This window comes from Anomaloglossus baeobatrachus, chromosome 1 (assembly GCF_048569485.1).
Source record: "Anomaloglossus baeobatrachus isolate aAnoBae1 chromosome 1, aAnoBae1.hap1, whole genome shotgun sequence".
Taxonomy (NCBI): Eukaryota; Metazoa; Chordata; class Amphibia; order Anura; family Aromobatidae; genus Anomaloglossus; species Anomaloglossus baeobatrachus.
Window position 1 is genome coordinate 154,347,891 of NC_134353.1, and position 18,240 is coordinate 154,366,130.

The 18,240-nt window shown below is 50.5% G+C and overlaps 1 protein-coding gene across 1 annotated transcript in view; it reads right to left on the reverse strand.

The window, feature by feature from the left end:
* TRAPPC11 (trafficking protein particle complex subunit 11) overlaps positions 1–18,240 on the reverse strand; it is a 155,308-nt gene that overhangs the window by 57,198 nt on the left and 79,870 nt on the right. The window contains exons 15-18 of the mRNA XM_075347156.1: positions 9,437–9,582; positions 1,968–2,029; positions 1,759–1,891; positions 1,499–1,629 (exon numbers count right to left, since the gene is read on the reverse strand). Of these exons, the coding sequence (XP_075203271.1) occupies positions 1,499–1,629; positions 1,759–1,891; positions 1,968–2,029; positions 9,437–9,582 (472 nt within the window). The remainder of the gene's footprint in view (positions 1–1,498; positions 1,630–1,758; positions 1,892–1,967; positions 2,030–9,436; positions 9,583–18,240) is intronic.

Consider the following 18,240-nt stretch of genomic DNA (forward strand, 5'->3'; position numbering starts at 1 on the left):
GCTTCAAAGGCCAAAACGAGCTACACACATGCGTGAGATTTCCAGGAGCTGGCGGTGATGCCGGCTAGTGGAGATCATGTCATGATGCCCACATTTGCATGATAACATGGAAAGAGGGCCAACAACTAGTGTGGGGAAAGTGCGCCCCCCACAACTAGTCAAAGCCCTAATAACCACAGGGAAAGAAGTTGTTTTTTTAAACATTCATATTAGTGAATAGGGTTATACAGGGCTGATTAGGAAGGAGATTTGGGCATACAGATATCAAAGCTGCTGGGTTGGAGGGCAGAGGAGATTTGACAGGTTCCCATTAACAGGTCATCTTTACCACACAGTGACCAGCGTAAAAACCAAACCCAACACTTTGGTGGAACTGATTTTTTTCTTCCTATTCCACCCCACAATGCTTTTTTTCCCCCTGGTTCTCAATATATTAAATAGTGAATTAAATTATGCAACAGAAAGATACAACTAGTACCTCAAAAATAAAAATAGATATGGCTCTTAAAAGACTTGAATATTTATTAGAAAAAAAAATAAATAAATAAGCGAAACAATGGCTTGCTCCTTAAAGTGAACCTGTCCAGTCCAATACACACCCAGAACCACAAGCTGTTCTAGGTGCATATTGTTAATCCCTGCCTAACAGTCCCTGTATACACTAACATAGATAAACGGATCTTTAGAAAAAGTATTTCTAAACATCTTTTACCGTATGCTAATGAGTTCGGGGACTAGTCCCGAGAGCGTTGCTTCCCTTGCTAGTTGGCCCCATTAGCATGTTAGTACACCCCTATAGCCGTGCTAACATGCTTATGAATGCGCAGCGTCAGAGGATGATCCCTCTCACCTCTCCACTGCCATTGCCACCCGATGATGGATTTCGGCTCAGTGCACATGATCCCGGAGTTTCAGTCATGTGCACTGTGAAGCCAGGTGTACGCGCCAAGGCTTCAAACTGAAGTAGTGCGCATGCGGGGTCATGCGCACTAAGCCAAAATACAGCATCAGGATTGATGGCAGTGGAGAGGTGACTGAGATCATCCTGTGACGCTGTACATTCATTAGCATGTTAGCACGCCCACAGGGTTGTACTAACATGCTAATTGGGCCAACTAGCAAGGGAAGCAACTCCCTTGTGACTAGTCCCTGTGCTCATTGCATATGATAAAGAGCTCTTTAGAAATACTTTTTCTAAAGATCTCTTTATCTATACTAGTGTATGCAGGGACGGTTAGGTAGGAAATATAAGTATGCACCCAGAACTGCTCGTGGTTCTGGGTGCATATTGGACCTGACAGGGTCCCTTTAAAAGGGATGGGATAAGCTCCAAATTGGGAATTGAAAAAATGCTATTAAATATGTAAAAAAAATAAACAAAAAAATGCTATTGTTTGATATATGTATGCCAAAATGATACCAAATGTTGACTCATTTAGCAAAATTGAGTATGTGATGATGAAATTAAACAATAGGAGAGTAAATCTACATATGTTACCTGGTTGCTGAATCCTACACACAGCTTTGAGAAGCGGATAGGATGTGGGCAGTCAGTCTTTAAATGAACGTACAGCTCCACCGGAGTATCAACATGAAAACTTGGGGCCTGGAACTTAGCCTTGCATTGCACTGCAGAGAAAGAGTTAAAAAAAAAACAAAAAACCCCAAAACATTGAAAAGTTCACGTCAGAACAAATGTCGACAATGAGCGGAATGTGATTATGTTATAAAGTGGACAGAAATCTACATCAGACATACCAAATGGTACAAAGTCTTGAACTTCGATAGTAAACATATTACTACCCGCCAAGGAAACCCGATCTGCCCACAGACGCTGTGCCAGTTTCACCATGGATGCATCGCAGTCCGGCTCCGGATCAGGACTCTCATTCTGGAAATGGAAGCAAAAATAATCACTACTGAGATCACACACATAATCCAACTCTGTATGGTATGCGTGGACTCACCATTAACACCATAATCAGGTTCTTCTCTATCCTAGACTTCTGATCATCTTTTAATGTTGATGCTGTTGAGAAGGAAAAAAAAAAAACATGAAAACCAAATGTCTTCAAACAAATGTCCCCCTGATAAAAAATATTACCAAAAAATATTAAGCTACAGCTCTGGGTGACCCCAGCATCCCAAGGTCACACTGGGATATCTGAAATATTAACTGTGAATGTGAACTGTGAATGTGTTAAAAGGAATTTGTCAACAGGTTTTTACTGTCTCTGAGAGCAATATGATGTAGGGGCAGAGACCCTAATTCCAGTGATGTGTCACTTAATGAACTGCTTAGTGCAGTTTTGCTTTTGCTTGAAAGATGTTTTTATCTGCTTTAGATCACTCAGTTTTCTGAATGCTGGGCTCTGTATAACCCTGGCCAAACCTCTGATCTACCAATCAGGGGTGGGGGGGTGTTATACAGGGTTCATAAATAAGGAGGACTAGCTGGCAGCAGCTTTACTAGTCCTATAAATGATAATCTCCTGCTGAAAGAATAGCAATCTTATCAAAACTACAGCAGGTAGCCCAGAAAGTGACATCACTGCAATCAGGGTCTATGAACCTAAAGGCCCAGTCACACACAACGACTTACCAGCGATCCCGAAAACGATGCGACCTGATAGGGATCGCAGGTAAGTCGCTGGCAGGTTGCAGGTGAGATGTCACACAGTCAGATCTTACCAGTGATGCAGGAACAATACAGGTCGCAGTAGCGACCTGTATAACGATCTCAGCAGTCACTGTGACCCTGTCACACAGTGTCAAACACAGCGATGTGTCCTGCCCAGCAGGATATCGCCTCTGAAGAAAATGGCCTGGACCATTCTGCAACGACTAGAGATCTCACAGCAGGGGCCTGATCGCTGGTAGGTGTCACACACAATGAGATCGCTAACGGGATCGCTACTGCGTCACAGAAACCGTGACTCAGCTGCGATCTAGCTAGCGATCTCGTTATGTGTGACGGTACCTTTAGTCTTGCTGATCTCAGATTAAGTAGCAAAAAAAAGAGAATTTTGTTTACTTACCGTAAATTCTTTTTCTTATAGTTCCGTATTGGGAGACCCAGACCATGGGGGTTTAGCTTCTGCCTCCGGAGGACACACAAAGTACTACACTTAAAAGTGTAGCTCCTCCCTCTGAGCTTATACACCCCCTGGAGAACCAGATCTAGCCAGTTTAGTGCAAAAGCTGAAGGAGAATAGCCACCCACAAGTAAAAACAGAGCAAAAACCGGAACAACCAGAGACTCTGTCATCAACAACAGCCGGTGAAAACACGCGGAACAAGAAGTTGCCAACAGGCAACAGGGAGGGAGCTGGGTCTCCCAATACGGAACTATAAGAAAAAGAATTTACGGTAAGTAAACAAAATTCTCTTTTTCTTTATCGTTCCTATGGGAGACCCAGACCATGGGACGTCTCAAAGCAGTCCATGGGTGAGAAATAAACAGAAAAACTAAGAAGTAGGCAGAACCTAACTTCACAAATGGGCGACAGCCGCCTGAAGGATGCGTCTGCCCAAGCTCGCATCTGCCGAAGCATGAGCATGCACTTGGTAGTGCTTCGAAAAGGTATGCAGGCTAGTCCAAGTGGCAGCCTGACAGACTTGTTGAGCCGTAGCCTGGTGCCTGAAAGCCCAAGAGGCACCGACAGCTCTGGTCGAGTGTGCCTTGATCCCCGGCGGGGGAGGCACCTGAGAACACTGGTAGGCGTCCGAAATGGTCGACCTAATCCAACGGGCTAAGGTCGGCTTAGAAGCAGAGAGGCCCTTGCACCGACCTGTGGTTAGCACAAAAAGAGAAGTGCACCGCCTAAGAGCAGCGGTGCGAGACAGATAGATCCGGAGAGCCCGCACCAGATCCAGGGTATGCAGCGCTTTTTCAAAGTGATGAACAGGAGCCGGACAAAAGGAAGGTAGGGTAATGTCCTGGTTAAGGTGGAAAGGAGAGACCACCTTAGGAAGAAAGTCCGGAGTCGGACGGAGAACCACCTTGTCTTGATGAAAAACCAAAAAAGGTGACTCCGAAGAGAGCGCAGCCAAATTGGAGACTCTCCTGAGGGAAGTTATGGCCACTAGAAAGACCACTTTCAGTGAAAGCCGAAACAAAGAAAACTCCCTAAGAGGCTCAAAGGGGGGTTTCTGCAAAACCGTCAGAACCAAATTGAGGTCCCAGGGATCCAAGGGCCGCCGGTAAGGCGGAATGATGTGAGACGCGTCCTGCATGAAGGTGCGGACCTGAGCCAGCTGGGCGAGACGCCGCTGGAACAGCACTGACAGAGCTGAGACTTGTCCCTTGAGAGAGTTGAGGGACAGTCCCAGCTGCAGACCGGACTGTAGAAAGGACAGAAGGGTCTGCAAGGAAAATGGCCAAGGAGGATGGCCGGAAGAGCGACACCAGGACAGGAAAATTTTCCAAGTCCTGTGATAGATCTTGGCGGAGGAAGACCTACGGGCCCGAGTCATAGTGGAGATTACTTCAGGAGGGATACCAGAAGCCGTCAAGATCCAGGACTCAAGAGCCACGCCGTCAATTTGAGAGCCGCAGAATTCAGGCGGAAAAACGGACCTTGTGAGAGAAGGTCTGGACGGTCCGGAAGATGCCACGGCACCTCTACGGACAGAAGGAGCAGGTCTGGGTACCAAGCTCGCCTGGGCCAGTCCGGAGCAATGAGAATGACTCGACGGCCCTCCATTCTGATCTTGCGCAGGACTCTGGGCAAGAGAGCTAGAGGGGGAAACACGTAGGACAGACGAAACTGGGACCAGTCTTGGACCAGAGCGTCCGCGGCGAATGCCTGAGGATCGTGGGAGCGAGCCACGTAAACGGGAACTTTGTTGTTGTGACGGGATGCCATTAGGTCCACGTCCGGAGTGCCCCATTTGCGGCAGATTGACTGAAAAACTGCCGGGTGCAGGGACCACTCGCCACTGTCCACGGTTTGATGGCTGAGATAATCTGCCTCCCAGTTTTCCACGCCTGGGATGTGGACTGCGGATATAGTGGACTTGGAGTCCTCCGCCCATTGAAGGATGCGTTGTACCTCCAACATTGCCAGGCGGCTGCGTGTCCCGCCTTGGTGATTGATGTAGACAACCGCTGTTGCGTTGTCCGACTGGACTCGGATGTGCCTGCCCGCCAGCAGATGGTGAAAAGCTAGGAGAGCCAGAAGCACGGCTCTGGTTTCCAGCACATTGATCGAAAGGGCTGATTCGGACAGAGTCCAAGTGCCCTGCGCTCGGTGGTGGAGACATACCGCTCCCCAGCCGGATAGACTGGCATCCGTGGTGAGGATCACCCAGGACGGGGCCAGAAAGAAGCGCCCCTGGGACAGAGAGAGGGGCCGAAGCCACCACTGAAGAGAGCTCCTGGTCTGTGGCGACAGAGCCACTAACCTGTGCAAGGAGGAAGGCCGCTTGTCCCAGCAGCAGAGAATGTCCAGCTGCAGGGGACGCAGATGGAACTGGGCAAAGGGAACAGCCTCCATTGACGCCACCATCTGACCCAGTACCTGCATCAGGCGCATGAGGGAATAACGGCGGGGCCTCAGCAGAGAGCGCACCGCCAGTTGAAGGGACTGCTGTTTGACTAAGGGCAACTTCACAAGTGCCGGCAAAGTCTCGAACTGCATCCCTAGGTATTTGAGACTCTAGGTCGGAGTCAGAGTGGATTTGGGAAGAATGACAAGCCACCCGAATTGGGCTAGAGTGGCGAGAGTGAGCTAGACACTCCGCTGACAGTCCACGCTGGATGAAGCCTTTACCAGAAGGTCGTCCAGGTAAGGGATCACTGCCAACCCCTGTAGGTGCAGGACCGCAATCACTGCTGCCATGACCTTGGTGAATACCCGAGGAGCTGTGGCCAACCCGAAGGGGAGAGCCACGAATTGGAAATGTTCCTCTCCGATTGCAAAACGTAGCCAACGCTGGTGTGAAACTGCAATTGGCACATGCAGATAGGCATCTCTGATGTCGATGGATGCCAAGAAATCCCCTTGGGTCATTGAGGCAATGACTGATCGCAGAGACTCCATGCGAAAATGCCGCACCTGAACATGCTTGTTGAGAAGCTTGAGATCCAGGATGGGCCGGAAGGAACCGTCCTTTTTGGGGACTAGGAAGAGATTTGAGTAGAAACCTCTGAACCGTTCCCGGGCGGGAACCGGTACAATTACTCCGTTGGCCTGCAAGGATGCCACGGCCTGTGAGAAGGCGGCGGCCTTGGAGCAGGGGGGAGTTGAGAGAAAAAATCTGTTTGGCGGACTGGAAGACAATTCTATCCTGTAGCCGTGGGAGATGATATCCCTTACCCACTGATCGGAGACGTGTTGAAACCACGCGTCGCCAAAGTGGGAGAGCCTGCCACCGACCAAGGACGTTGCTGGTGCGGACAGATAGTCACAAGGAGGCAGCCTTGGTGGCAGCACCTCCTGCGGTCTTTTGTGGACGCGCTTTTGGGCGCCAGTTGGATTTCTGGTCCTTGGCTGAGTTAGTGGACGAGGCCGAGGGCGTAGAGGAGGACCAGTTGGAGGAACGAAAGGAACGAAACCTCGACCGATTCCTGCCCTGGACAGGTTTCCTGGTTTTGGTTTGTGGCATGGAAGTACTCTTCCCGCCAGTAGCTTCCTTGATAATTTCATCCAGCTGTTCACCGAACAGCCGGGACCCAGCAAAAGGGAGTCCAGCAAGGTACTTCTTTGAAGAAGCATCTGCCTTCCACTCTCGAAGCCACAAGATCCTGCGGATAGCGAGGGAATTAGCCGAAGCCACCGCAGTGCGGTGAGAAGCTTCCAGCATGGCAGACATGGCATAGGACGAAAAAGCTGAAGCTTGGGAAGTCAAGGAAACCATTTCGGGCATAGATTCCCTGGCGAGGGAATGCATCCCCTCTAGAGAAGCAGAGATGGCTTTGAGAGCCCACACTGCTGCAAAAGTCGGGGAGAACGAAGCCCCCGCCGCTTCATATACGGATTTGGCCAGAAGATCAATCTGGCGGTCAGTGGAATCCGACATCAGTCATCAGAACCACGCTTTGGGAAGCGTTTGTCAGGACAGGCCCTGGGCTTGGTCACAGCGGCCTGAAAACTGGAGTGGTTAAAGAACACACTCTTTGCTCTCTTAGGCGAGGTAAACTGGTGCTTTTCTGCCAGAGAGGGTTGCTCCTCTGATACTGGCGGATTGAGATCCAGTACAGAATTAATGGACGCAACCAAACCACTAACATCTGAGTCACTTTCGGACCTCAATGGGGCACATGGAGTTAACCTCCGAGCCCCCCGTAAAGGCATCCTCCTCGTCCTGCGAGTCAGCTCCTGAATCAGAGCCGCGGGACGAGGAAGGAGAGGGAACCCTGCGTCTCTTCTTAGAAGGACGGGGTCTGGGACCAGATGATGAATCCTCTGTGAGCTCCGGTCCTGAGAGACCCCTAGCAGCAGAGGCACCCTGTGAAAGGGGCTGATGCATGTTCAGCAAAGTCCTGGACAGAAGTCCCATGGAGTCAGCAAAAGACTGGGAGATGAACCTAGAAAAGGATTCTACCCAAGCCGGGGGTTCAGCCACAGGAACAGGGGCAGCCTGAGAGACCACTGGGGGTGAGACTGCAGGCTGAGGCACCGCCAGGTTAGAGCAGGCATCACAATGTGGGAATATGCTCGGTTCAGGCAGCAGGAGCTTACATGCAGTGCATACTGAATACAGCTTTGGCTTGGAGCAGGGGGGGCCTTGCTCCTCGTGTGAGACATGCTGCTGGAGTGGGGGCTCTGCCAGAGAATGAACCCCAGAGAGTATAATCAGAGGTCCACAACCGGAGACCGGTTGTGGCTTACCAGACCGCTGGAGCGGTGTTGTGTGCCCTCCAGATCCCGAAGCCCGGACCCCCAAGCACAGCAACTCAGCAGAGATGCTGCAGACCAGCGCTTGCAGAGAGAACGCTGAGAAAATGGCCGCCGGAGCGAAGAGAGGGGGCGGGACTTGTCCTGAGGAGCGGGACCTGGAAGGCTATAGAGACCTGCCGGGGAGGAGGGACGCCCCAGCAGTGGGGAGTATCCAGAACGGCCGCCGGGCGGAGCCGAGCCTGTCCCTCTGCATGAGTGACATGCGAGGGCAGTGAAACCGAAACTAGGCCTCCGGCGAAGCCGGGGCCTAAATTTGAGCGGCGCGGCCGGCGCGCAGGCACCATCGGCGCGGTTCTCAGGCGACAGCCAGAGAACCCGCCGGAAATGTTATAAAACACACTCAGCACACTCTCCCACAAGAATAAAGTACAGGGACCCCCATATATAAACATCTCAGGTACTTAGCTTGCTGAGACGCAGGGTTCCAAGTCCCTGGGGTGAGTGCTCCGGTCCGGCAGGGTCCTGAAGTGCTGCGGATGGAGACCGGTCCCCTGCCAAGCATGGAGACCATGCAGGCTCCCACTTCAAGCCAGAGCCCAGGAGGGATGGTGAAGGAGCGTGGCATGTAAGGCTCCAGCCTTGGAATCAACCTTAACAACACCGCCGACACAGTTAGGTGAGAAGGGACATGCCGGGAGTCCAGACTTGGACCCGCTTTTCTTCAAACTCTTTCCAAAAATCAAAAAATCAGATGAGAATGCATGTGTGGATGTATGCCTCCTAAACACAAAGCGATAAACTGGCTAGATCAGGTTCTCCAGGGGGTGCATAAGCTCAGAGGGAGGAGCTACACTTTTAAGTGTAGTACTTTGTGTCTCCTCCGGAGGCAGAAGCTAAACACCCATGGTCTGGGTCTCCCATAGGAACGATAAAGAAAAATATGATGACAGATTCCATGAACACAACATAACACCACTATGACAAGTCACGAAAAACTGCTGAAATTTTAGTCACAGATTGGTGATCTCAAGACACTCTGGCACCCGATTTGCATTATGTATAACAAGTCTGACATTTTTTTTAGGGTGTAAGGACTATGGCAAAGCCCGACATGTATACAACTCGCTGGCACATTTGCAGTCTAAAATAGCTATGCAACTGCAAAGCAAAAAAAAAAAAAAGGGCAAACTACAAACATTTCTTGGTCACATGATAAAATGTCACACTACTAGATTTGCGGAAGAAGCTACACAAGAGCCTGGATTAGAGCACAGTGAGCCTCCTACTACCTGTGATATCATCACCGCTCGTCTGATTAGTACTCAATGTCATTGTGGAGAATCGATCACACTGTCAGATGGGGGTTGGGGGGCTACCAATCATAAGTCACTGAGGATGACGAAGGTAGGAGGAGCTTTACAAGGATCCAGACTGATGGCCATGGATTGCTAATGTGACTGCCTGACTTGGGCCCTACACCTCTCTTCGTTCACTGCTACACATTACCATCATGTCGCCGTCGGTTCCCTAGGATGGTAGATGCTAAGCCCACCATTACTGAAGAGCGTAATGTCATTGTGAGATGTACGTGCCTCGTCCGAGCAGCTCCAGAGAGTAGGTGATGTAGTCCTTGAGTTGTGCCATGAGATAAGCGCATTTCAGGGCCGTACCGAGTATGGAGGTGAGAAGCGTCCACCACCGCTCACTGCGATAGTCACACATCACATAATCCAGCAACCTGGGAATAACCCGGATAGAAAACGTTACACAGCAATACAATTATCACCAAGCTCCTACTGGCATAAAGAACCACTCCAGCATTTGTTTTTCTTTGCACATACGGTATAATGTTTAGTAGCCAACATTTTTGGTGTTTATTTCATCCCACCTTCGCTACAGCTGTACAATTCTCCCTCTTTGTTAGTTATGGTAAATGGAGTCATGTGACCTCTAAATTGCCATCCAGGCCACTACACTCACCAATGTGTAGACCGGAGGTTAGTCTATGATTTTAACTATCACAGCCCTCCCCCACCCTCCCTGTTCCTCTGAACGGCCTCCATGCAGCTTTAGAAGACGACTTAAAAAAAGTGATCGCCTCTGCCACCCAAAGCAACCAATCACAGTGCAGATTTCATTTTTCAAAAGTAGAATATAAAACTGAAGCTGCTCTATGATTGGTTGCTATGGGCGGCAAAGACAATCACAGAGCAGCTTTTATTTTGCATTCTTTTCTGGTACAATAAAAGCTGTGCAAGGATTGGTCAATTTTTTAGTTAAACATAACATGTCTGACATTATTTCTGCTTTATATAAGAGTAGATATAGTGGGTGAATGAAGGAAGATGCATCACACAGACTACTATATACACATCACATAAGATACTCTGTGGCTCAGAGTATATATATCTCATAGGATACACTGTGAATCTTTTGTATACATAACAAGGGATATCCTAGACTGGTGTTTATACATGATATAGGAGAGACTAGGACTCTGCTACATATACACATCCCATAGGATACACCGAGACGCTGCTGTATACACATTACATAGGAGACACTAAGACTCTCCTGTATATACATCACATGGGATACACAGAGACTCACATTTTCCCTACATAGGATATACCAAGACTCTGCCGTATATACATTACATAGGAGACACTAGGACTCTGCTGTATATACATTACAGAGGAAACGGACTCTGCTGTATAATCATCACATGGGATACATCGAGACTCTGCCATATATTTTCCTCATATAGGATACAGCGGGACTGACGTATATACTTTACATAGAAGACACTAGGACTCTGCAGTATGTACATCATATGAGATACATCGAGACTCTGCTATCTTTTCACTACTTAGATATCACTGGCTATCATTATAAAAGAAGGGAATTTTGTTTACTTACCGTAAATTCCTTTTCTTCTAGCTCCAATTGGGAGACCCAGACAATTGGGTGTATAGGCTATGCCTCCGGAGGCCGCACAAAGTATTACACTAAAAGTGTAAAGCCCCTCCCCTTCTGCCTATACACCCCCCGTGCTCCCACGGGCTCCTCAGTTTTGGTGCAAAAGCAAGAAGGAGGAAAAAATTATAAACTGGTTTAAAGTAAATTCAATCCGAAGGAATATCGGAGAACTGAAACCATTCAACATGAACAACATGTGTACACAAAAAAACAGGGGCGGGTGCTGGGTCTCCCAATTGGAGCTAGAAGAAAAGGAATTTACGGTAAGTAAACAAAATTCCCTTCTTTGTCGCTCCATTGGGAGACCCAGACAATTGGGACGTCCAAAAGCAGTCCCTGGGTGGGTAAATAATACCTCATAATAGAGCCGTAATGGCTCCGTCCTACAGGTGGGCAACCGCCGCCTGAAGGACTCGCCTACCTAGGCTGGCATCCGCCGAAGCATAGGTATGCACCTGATAGTGTTTCGTGAAAGTGTGCAGGCTCGACCAGGTAGCCGCCTGACACACCTGCTGAGCCGTAGCCTGGTGCCTCAAAGCCCAGGACGCACCCACGGCTCTGGTAGAATGGGCCTTCAGCCCTGAGGGAACCGGAAGCCCAGCTGAACGGTAAGCTTCTAGAATTGGTTCCTTGATCCACCGAGCCAGGGTTGATTTGGAAGCCTGTGACCCTTTACGCTGGCCAGCGACAAGGACAAAGAGTGCATCCGAGCGGCGCAGGGGCGCCGTACGAGAAATGTAGAGTCTGAGTGCTCTCACCAGATCTAACAAGTGCAAATCCTTTTCACATTGGTGAATTGGATGAGGGCAAAAAGAGGGTAAGGAGATATCCTGATTGAGATGAAAGGGGGATACCACCTTAGGGAGAAATTCCGGAACCGGACGCAGAACCACCTTGTCCTGGTGAAACACCAGGAAAGGGGCTTTGCATGACAATGCTGCTAGCTCAGACACTCTCCGAAGTGAAGTGACTGCTACTAGGAAAACCACTTTCTGCGAAAGGCGTGCGAGGGAAATATCCCTCATTGGCTCGAACGGTGGTTTCTGAAGAACCATCAGCACCCTGTTCAGATCCCAGGGTTCCAACGGACGTTTGTAAGGAGGGACGATGTGAGAAACCCCCTGCAGGAACGTGCGTACCTGTGGAAGTCTGGCCAAGCGCTTCTGAAAAAACACAGAGCGCAGAGACTTGTCCCTTAAGGGAGCCAAGCGACAAACCCTTTTCCAATCCGGACTGAAGAAAGGACAGAAAAGTGGGCAAGGCAAATGGCCAGGGAGAAAAACCCTGATCAGAGCACCACGACAGGAATATTTTCCACGTCCTGTGGTAGATCTTGGCGGACGTTGGTTTCCTGGCCTGTCTCATAGTGGCAATGACCTCTTGAGATAATCCTGAAGACGCTAAGATCCAGGACTCAATGGCCACACCGTAAGGTTGAGGGCCGCAGAATTCAGATGGAAAAACGGCCCTTGAGACAGCAAGTCTGGTCGGTCTGGTAGTGCCCACGGTTGGCCGACCGTGAGATGCCATAGATCCGGGTACCACGACCTCCTCGGCCAGTCTGGAGCGACGAGGATGGCGCGGCGGCAGTCGGCCCTGATCTTGCGTAACACTCTGGGCAACAGTGCCAGCGGAGGAAACACATAAGGGAGTTGAAACTGCGACCAATCCTGAACTAAGGCGTCTGCCGCCAGAGCTCTGTGATCGTGAGAACGTGCCATGAATGCCGTGACCTTGTTGTTGTGCTGGGACGCCATTAGGTCGACGTCCGGCATCCCCCAGCGGCAACAGATCTCCTGAAACACGTCCGGGTGAAGGGACCATTCCCCTGCGTCCATGCCCTGGCGACTGAGAAAATCCGCTTCCCAGTTTTCCACGCCCGGGATGTGAACTGCGGAGATGGTGGAGGCCATGGCTTCCACCCACATCAAAATCCGCCGGACTTCCTGGAAGGCTTGCCGACTGCGTGTTCCTCCTTGGTGGTTGATGTATGCCACCGCTGTGGAGTTGTCCGACTGAATTCGGATCTGCTTGCCTTCCAGCCACTGCTGGAACGCTTTTAGGGCCAGATACACTGCCCTTATCTCCAGAACATTGATCTGAAGGGAGGACTCTGTCTGAGTCCAAGTCCCCTGAGCCCTGTGGTGGAGAAAGACCGCTCCCCACCCTGACAGACTCGCGTCCGTCGTGACCACCGCCCAGGATGGGGGTAGGAAGGATTTCCCCTTCGATAATGAAGTGGGATGAAGCCACCACCGAAGGGAAGCTTTGGTTGCCTGAGAGAGGGAGACGCTCCTGTCGAGGGACGTCGGCTTCCTGTCCCATTTGCGTAGGATGTCCCATTGAAGAGGACGCAGGTGAAACTGCGCGAAAGGGACTGCCTCCATTGCTGCCACCATCTTCCCCAGGAAGTGCATGAGGCGCCTCAAGGGGTGTGACTGACCCTGAAGGAGAGATTGCACCCCCGTCTGTAGTGAACGCTGCTTGCTCAGCGGAAGCTTCACTATCGCTGAGAGGGTATGAAACTCCATGCCAAGATATGTCAGCGATTGGGCCGGTGTCAGATTTGACTTTGGAAAATTGATGATCCACCCGAAACTCTGGAGAGTCTCCAGAGTAGCGGTGAGGCTGTGCTGGCATGCCTCGAGAGGGAGCCTTGACCAGCAGATCGTCTAAGTAAGGGATCACCAAGTGACCCTGAGAGTGGAGGACCGCCACTACTGCAGCCATGACCTTGGTGAAAACCCGTGGGGCTGTCGCCAGGCCGAACAGCAGTGCCACGAACTGAAGGTGTTCGTCTCCTATGGCGAAGCGCAGGAAGCGCTGATGCTCTGGAGCAATCGGTACGTGGAGATAAGCATCTTTGATATCGATCGATGCAAGGAAATCTCCTTGGGACATTGAGGCGATGACGGAGCGGAGGGATTCCATCCGGAACCGCCTGGTCTTTACGTGTTTGTTGAGCAGTTTTAGGTCCAGGACAGGACGGAAAGACCCGTCCTTCTTTGGAACCACAAACAGGTTGGAGTAAAAACCGTGACCCTGTTGCTGAAGAGGAACGGGGACCACCACTCCTTCTGCCTTCAGAGTGCCCAGCGCCTGCAGAAGAGCATCGGCTCGCTCGGGAGGCGGAGATGTTCTGAAAAATCGAGTCGGAGGACGAGAGCTGAACTCTATCCTGTAACCGTGAGACAGGATGTCTCTCACCCAACGGTCTTTTACCTGTGGCAGCCAAATGTCGGAAAAGCGGGAGAGCCTGCCACCGACCGAGGATGCGGTGTGAGGAGGCCGTAAGTCATGAGGAAGCCGCCTTGGTAGCGGCACCTCCAGCGGTCTTTTTAGGGCGTGACTTAGACCGCCATGGATCGGAGTTCCTCTGATCCTTCTGAGGCCTTTTGTACGAGGAGAATTGGGACCTGCCCGCACCCCGAAAGGACCGAAACCTCGACTGTCCCCTCCTCTGTTGGGGTAATTTTGGTTTGGCCTGGGGTAAGGATGTTTCCTTTCCCTTGGATTGTTTGATGATCTCATCCAGCCTCTCACCAAACAAACGGTCGCCAGAAAATGGCAAACCGGTTAAGGACTTTTTGGAAGCCGAATCTGCCTTCCATTCCCGTAGCCACAAGGCCCTGCGTATTGCCACCGAATTGTCGGCTGCAACCGCCGTACGGCTCGCAGAGTCCAGGACAGCATTAATAGCGTAGGACGCAAATGCCGACGTTTGAGAAGTTATGGACGCCACTTGCGGCGCAGACGTACGTGTGAGTGCGTCAATTTGCGCTTGACCCGCTGAGATAGCTTGGAGTGCCCATACGGCTGCGAATGCTGGAGCAAAAGACGCGCCGATAGCTTCATAGATGGATTTCAACCAGAGCTCCATCTGTCTGTCAGTGGCATCCTTGAGCGAAGCCCCATCTTCAACTGCAACTAAGGATCTAGCCGCCAGTCTGGAGATTGGAGGATCCACCTTGGGACACTGAGTCCAGCCCTTGACCACGTCAGGGGGGAAGGGATAACGTGTATCCTTAAGGCGCTTGGAAAAACGCTTATCTGGACAAACTCTGTTTCTGGACTGCCTCTCTGAAATCGGAGTGATCCAGAAACATACTCGTTGTACGCTTGGGGAACCTGAAACGGAATTTCTCCTGCTGAGAGGCTGACTCCTCCGCTGGAGGAGCCGAGGGAGAAATATCCAACATTTGATGTATGGACGCGATAAGATCATTCACTATGGCGTCACCATCAGGAGTATCAAGGTTGAGAGCGGCCTCAGGCTCAGAATCCTGATCAGCTACCTCCGCTTCATCATACAGAGAGTCATCCCTCAGACCCTGAACAATGTGTTGAGGTCGAGGGGATTTCCCAGCGAGCTCGCTTAGGCGGTCTGGGGCTGCGGTCCGTGTTAGAGACCTCACCCTGGGATCTATGAGACACCTCGGGGGAACATTGTTGTTCCAACTGAGGGGAACCAGGGGGCAGTGATTCCACAGTGCCCATGGTCTGAGATACCGGTCTGGACTGCAAAGCTTCTAGAATCTTAGCCATAGTCTCAGAAAGTCTGTCAGTAAAAACTGCAAACTCCGTCCCTGTCACCTGGACAGTGTTAGCTGGTTGTTCCCCCTGGGCCCCCCTTAGCAGAGGCTCCGGCTGAGTAAGTGCCACAGGGGCCGAGCAGTGCACACAATGAGGGTCAGTGGAACCTGCCGGTAGCGAGGTTGTACATGCGGCGCAGGCAGCATAGTAAGCCTGTGTTTTGGCACCCCTGCTTCTTGTGGGCGCCATGCTGTTGTCTCCTTTGAGCGACACAACAGGGTATATAGCCAGAAATCAACTGTGCACCATACAGTGTAAAGTATAGCCTGTAAACATATAAACTATAATTACACTTCTGCACCAAGTGGGGCCAGCACCTGAGGTGCTGCTTACCGCCCGCTTAAAGCGGTTGTGTGGCCACCAGAATCCCTGCCTGGGTCCCCCAGAGCTTGTCTCCCCTCTGCAGCGTCCGAGGAGCTGACAGGAATGGCTGCCGGCGTCCTGAGGAGAGGAGGGAGCCGTGGGCGTGACCCAGAAAATGCGGGAACTGGTGCCCCACTGTGCACAGTGAGGGGGGTGGAGTATGCAAAGCATGCTCCAGCCCTCAGTGCTGCCGTGCTGTACAGCGTCCCGCCCTTCCCCTGACTGGCAGGGCTGGGGGCGGGAAGAAAAAGAGACTAGGCCCAAAAGCCGGGGACTCGAGTTATAAGCGCGGCCGCCGTATAAGCGCGGTCTGCGCGGAAGTCCCCGGCGCACTAACAGTCCCAGCCGCGCCGCAGTGATAACAATGGCAGCGGCGGTCAGCGCGGTAGTCCCCATACAGTAACACACTCAGCGATGCTGCAGTGTATAATGGCACAAACGCGGTCAGCGCCGCGGTCCCCGGTGCACTAGCACACCCAGCAATGCTGGAGTGTTGCTGTGCACAGTCCCCACGGGGACACAGAGTACCTCAAAGTAGCAGGGCCATGTCCCTGAACGATACTCGGCTCCTATCCAGCAGGGTCCTCAGGAGCTGTGGATGGAGCACGGTCTCAGTGCCTGGAGACCGATAGGATCCCACTTCACCCAGAGCCCTAAGGGGGATGGGAAAGGAAAACAGCATGTGGGCTCCAGCCTCCGTACCCGCAATGGATACCTCAACCTTAACAACACCGCCGACAAGAGTGGGGTGAGAAGGGAGCATGCTGGGGGCCCTGTTAAGGGCCCTCTTTTCTTCCATCCGACATAGTCAGCAGCTGCTGCTGACTAATCTGTGGAGCTATGCGTGCATGTCTGCCTCCTTCGCACAAAGCAAAAAACTGAGGAGCCCGTGGGAGCACGGGGGTGTATAGGCAGAAGGGGAGGGGCTTTACACTTTTAGTGTAATACTTTGTGCGGCCTCCGGAGGCATAGCCTATACACCCAATTGTCTGGGTCTCCCAATGGAGCGACAAAGAAAAGTAAGAGCAATATGAAGAGAATATGATGGCATTACATTATGTAGCCTGTATTAGGGAAACAATAGAAGAGGGGAATGACTCCAGGTGGCAGATAATGAAGATGGGGCACAATCAAAAAAGGTGTTTGCAAGGTGTACACAAAAAAAAAAAAATCTACTTATTCTTGAAACCTTAGCAACATTGGATTACTGGTACATCCAATGTTGTCTTTGTTGCAGGCTGAAGAATTAGGCTGTGCGCGCACGTTGCGTACTAGCCCTGCAGAAATTTCTGCAGCGATCTGAACAGCACACGTGCGCTTCAAATCGCTGCAGAAACAGTCCGTAATGAAAAAAAAAAAAGCCGATTCCATGCGCTCTGCCTGCAGCTCCTCCCATAGACAGAGCAGGGGCTGCAGGCAAAGCGCACGGAAGAAGTGACATGTCACTTCTTAGAACGCGCGCTTCGGCCAGCAGCCGAAGCGCTGCGCTCTAAGACGCCACGTGCGCACGGCTCCTGCACAATCTCCATAGATTGTGCAGGGGACGCAGGACGCATGCAGTTACGCTGCGCTGCAGAGCGCAGCGTAACTGCTTGAATTAAGCACACGTGCGCACATAGCCTTAAAAACAAATGCAATAAAAAGTGATCGTAAAGTTGTAACTGTACTAAAGTATCAAGTATCAATAAAAACAGCAGCTCGGGACGCAAAAAACAAAAAAAAAAAAAAAAAGGAAAGCAAATCATCACATAGCTCCATCAGCCAAAAATTTTACTCATTATGGCCCTCGAGAATCAGGTGATTTTTCCCACATAATGAATGCTGTAAAAATGAAGCCTAAAAAAAGAGTGGCAGAAATTTGTTTTTTTTTGCATTTTTGCTGGACTTAGAACTTTGTTCCCATTTTCCAGTACATTCCATGGTAAAATGGATGGTGTCATTCAAAAGTACAATCGGTCCCGCAAAAAACAAGCCTTCGCATGGCTATGTCAATGCAAAAATAAAAAAGTAACGGCTCTTGGAAGGAGGGGGAAGAAAAAAAAACAAAACGGAAGTGCGAAAATTTAAAATAGGTTAGAAAGTGGTTAATAATAACCAGTGCTGCACCATACAGACAACATTATTACTTAAAAGTGCTTGATTAAAAAAAAAAAAATCACTCCCACTAAAAATAGCTGTTTTGTTTCATGCACTGCTCCGGTCCTCCGGATGACTGAAGAACAGACTAAGGACCACACTGTGCTTTGTGTGACCCAAGTATGTCTTTTACAATGTAAGTCTAAGGACGTGTGAGCCTGCTGCGTTTTTGGGTTTAGTTTTGTGACAAAAACGCATGGCTATCCTTGTGCCAGCAAAGGCAATGAGAATTTTGAGGTGCTGTGTGCATGTTACTTTTTTTTTTTCCTTGCAGATTTGGTTCAGGAAAAATACTGCAGGACGTCAATTCTTTGTGCGTTTTTTA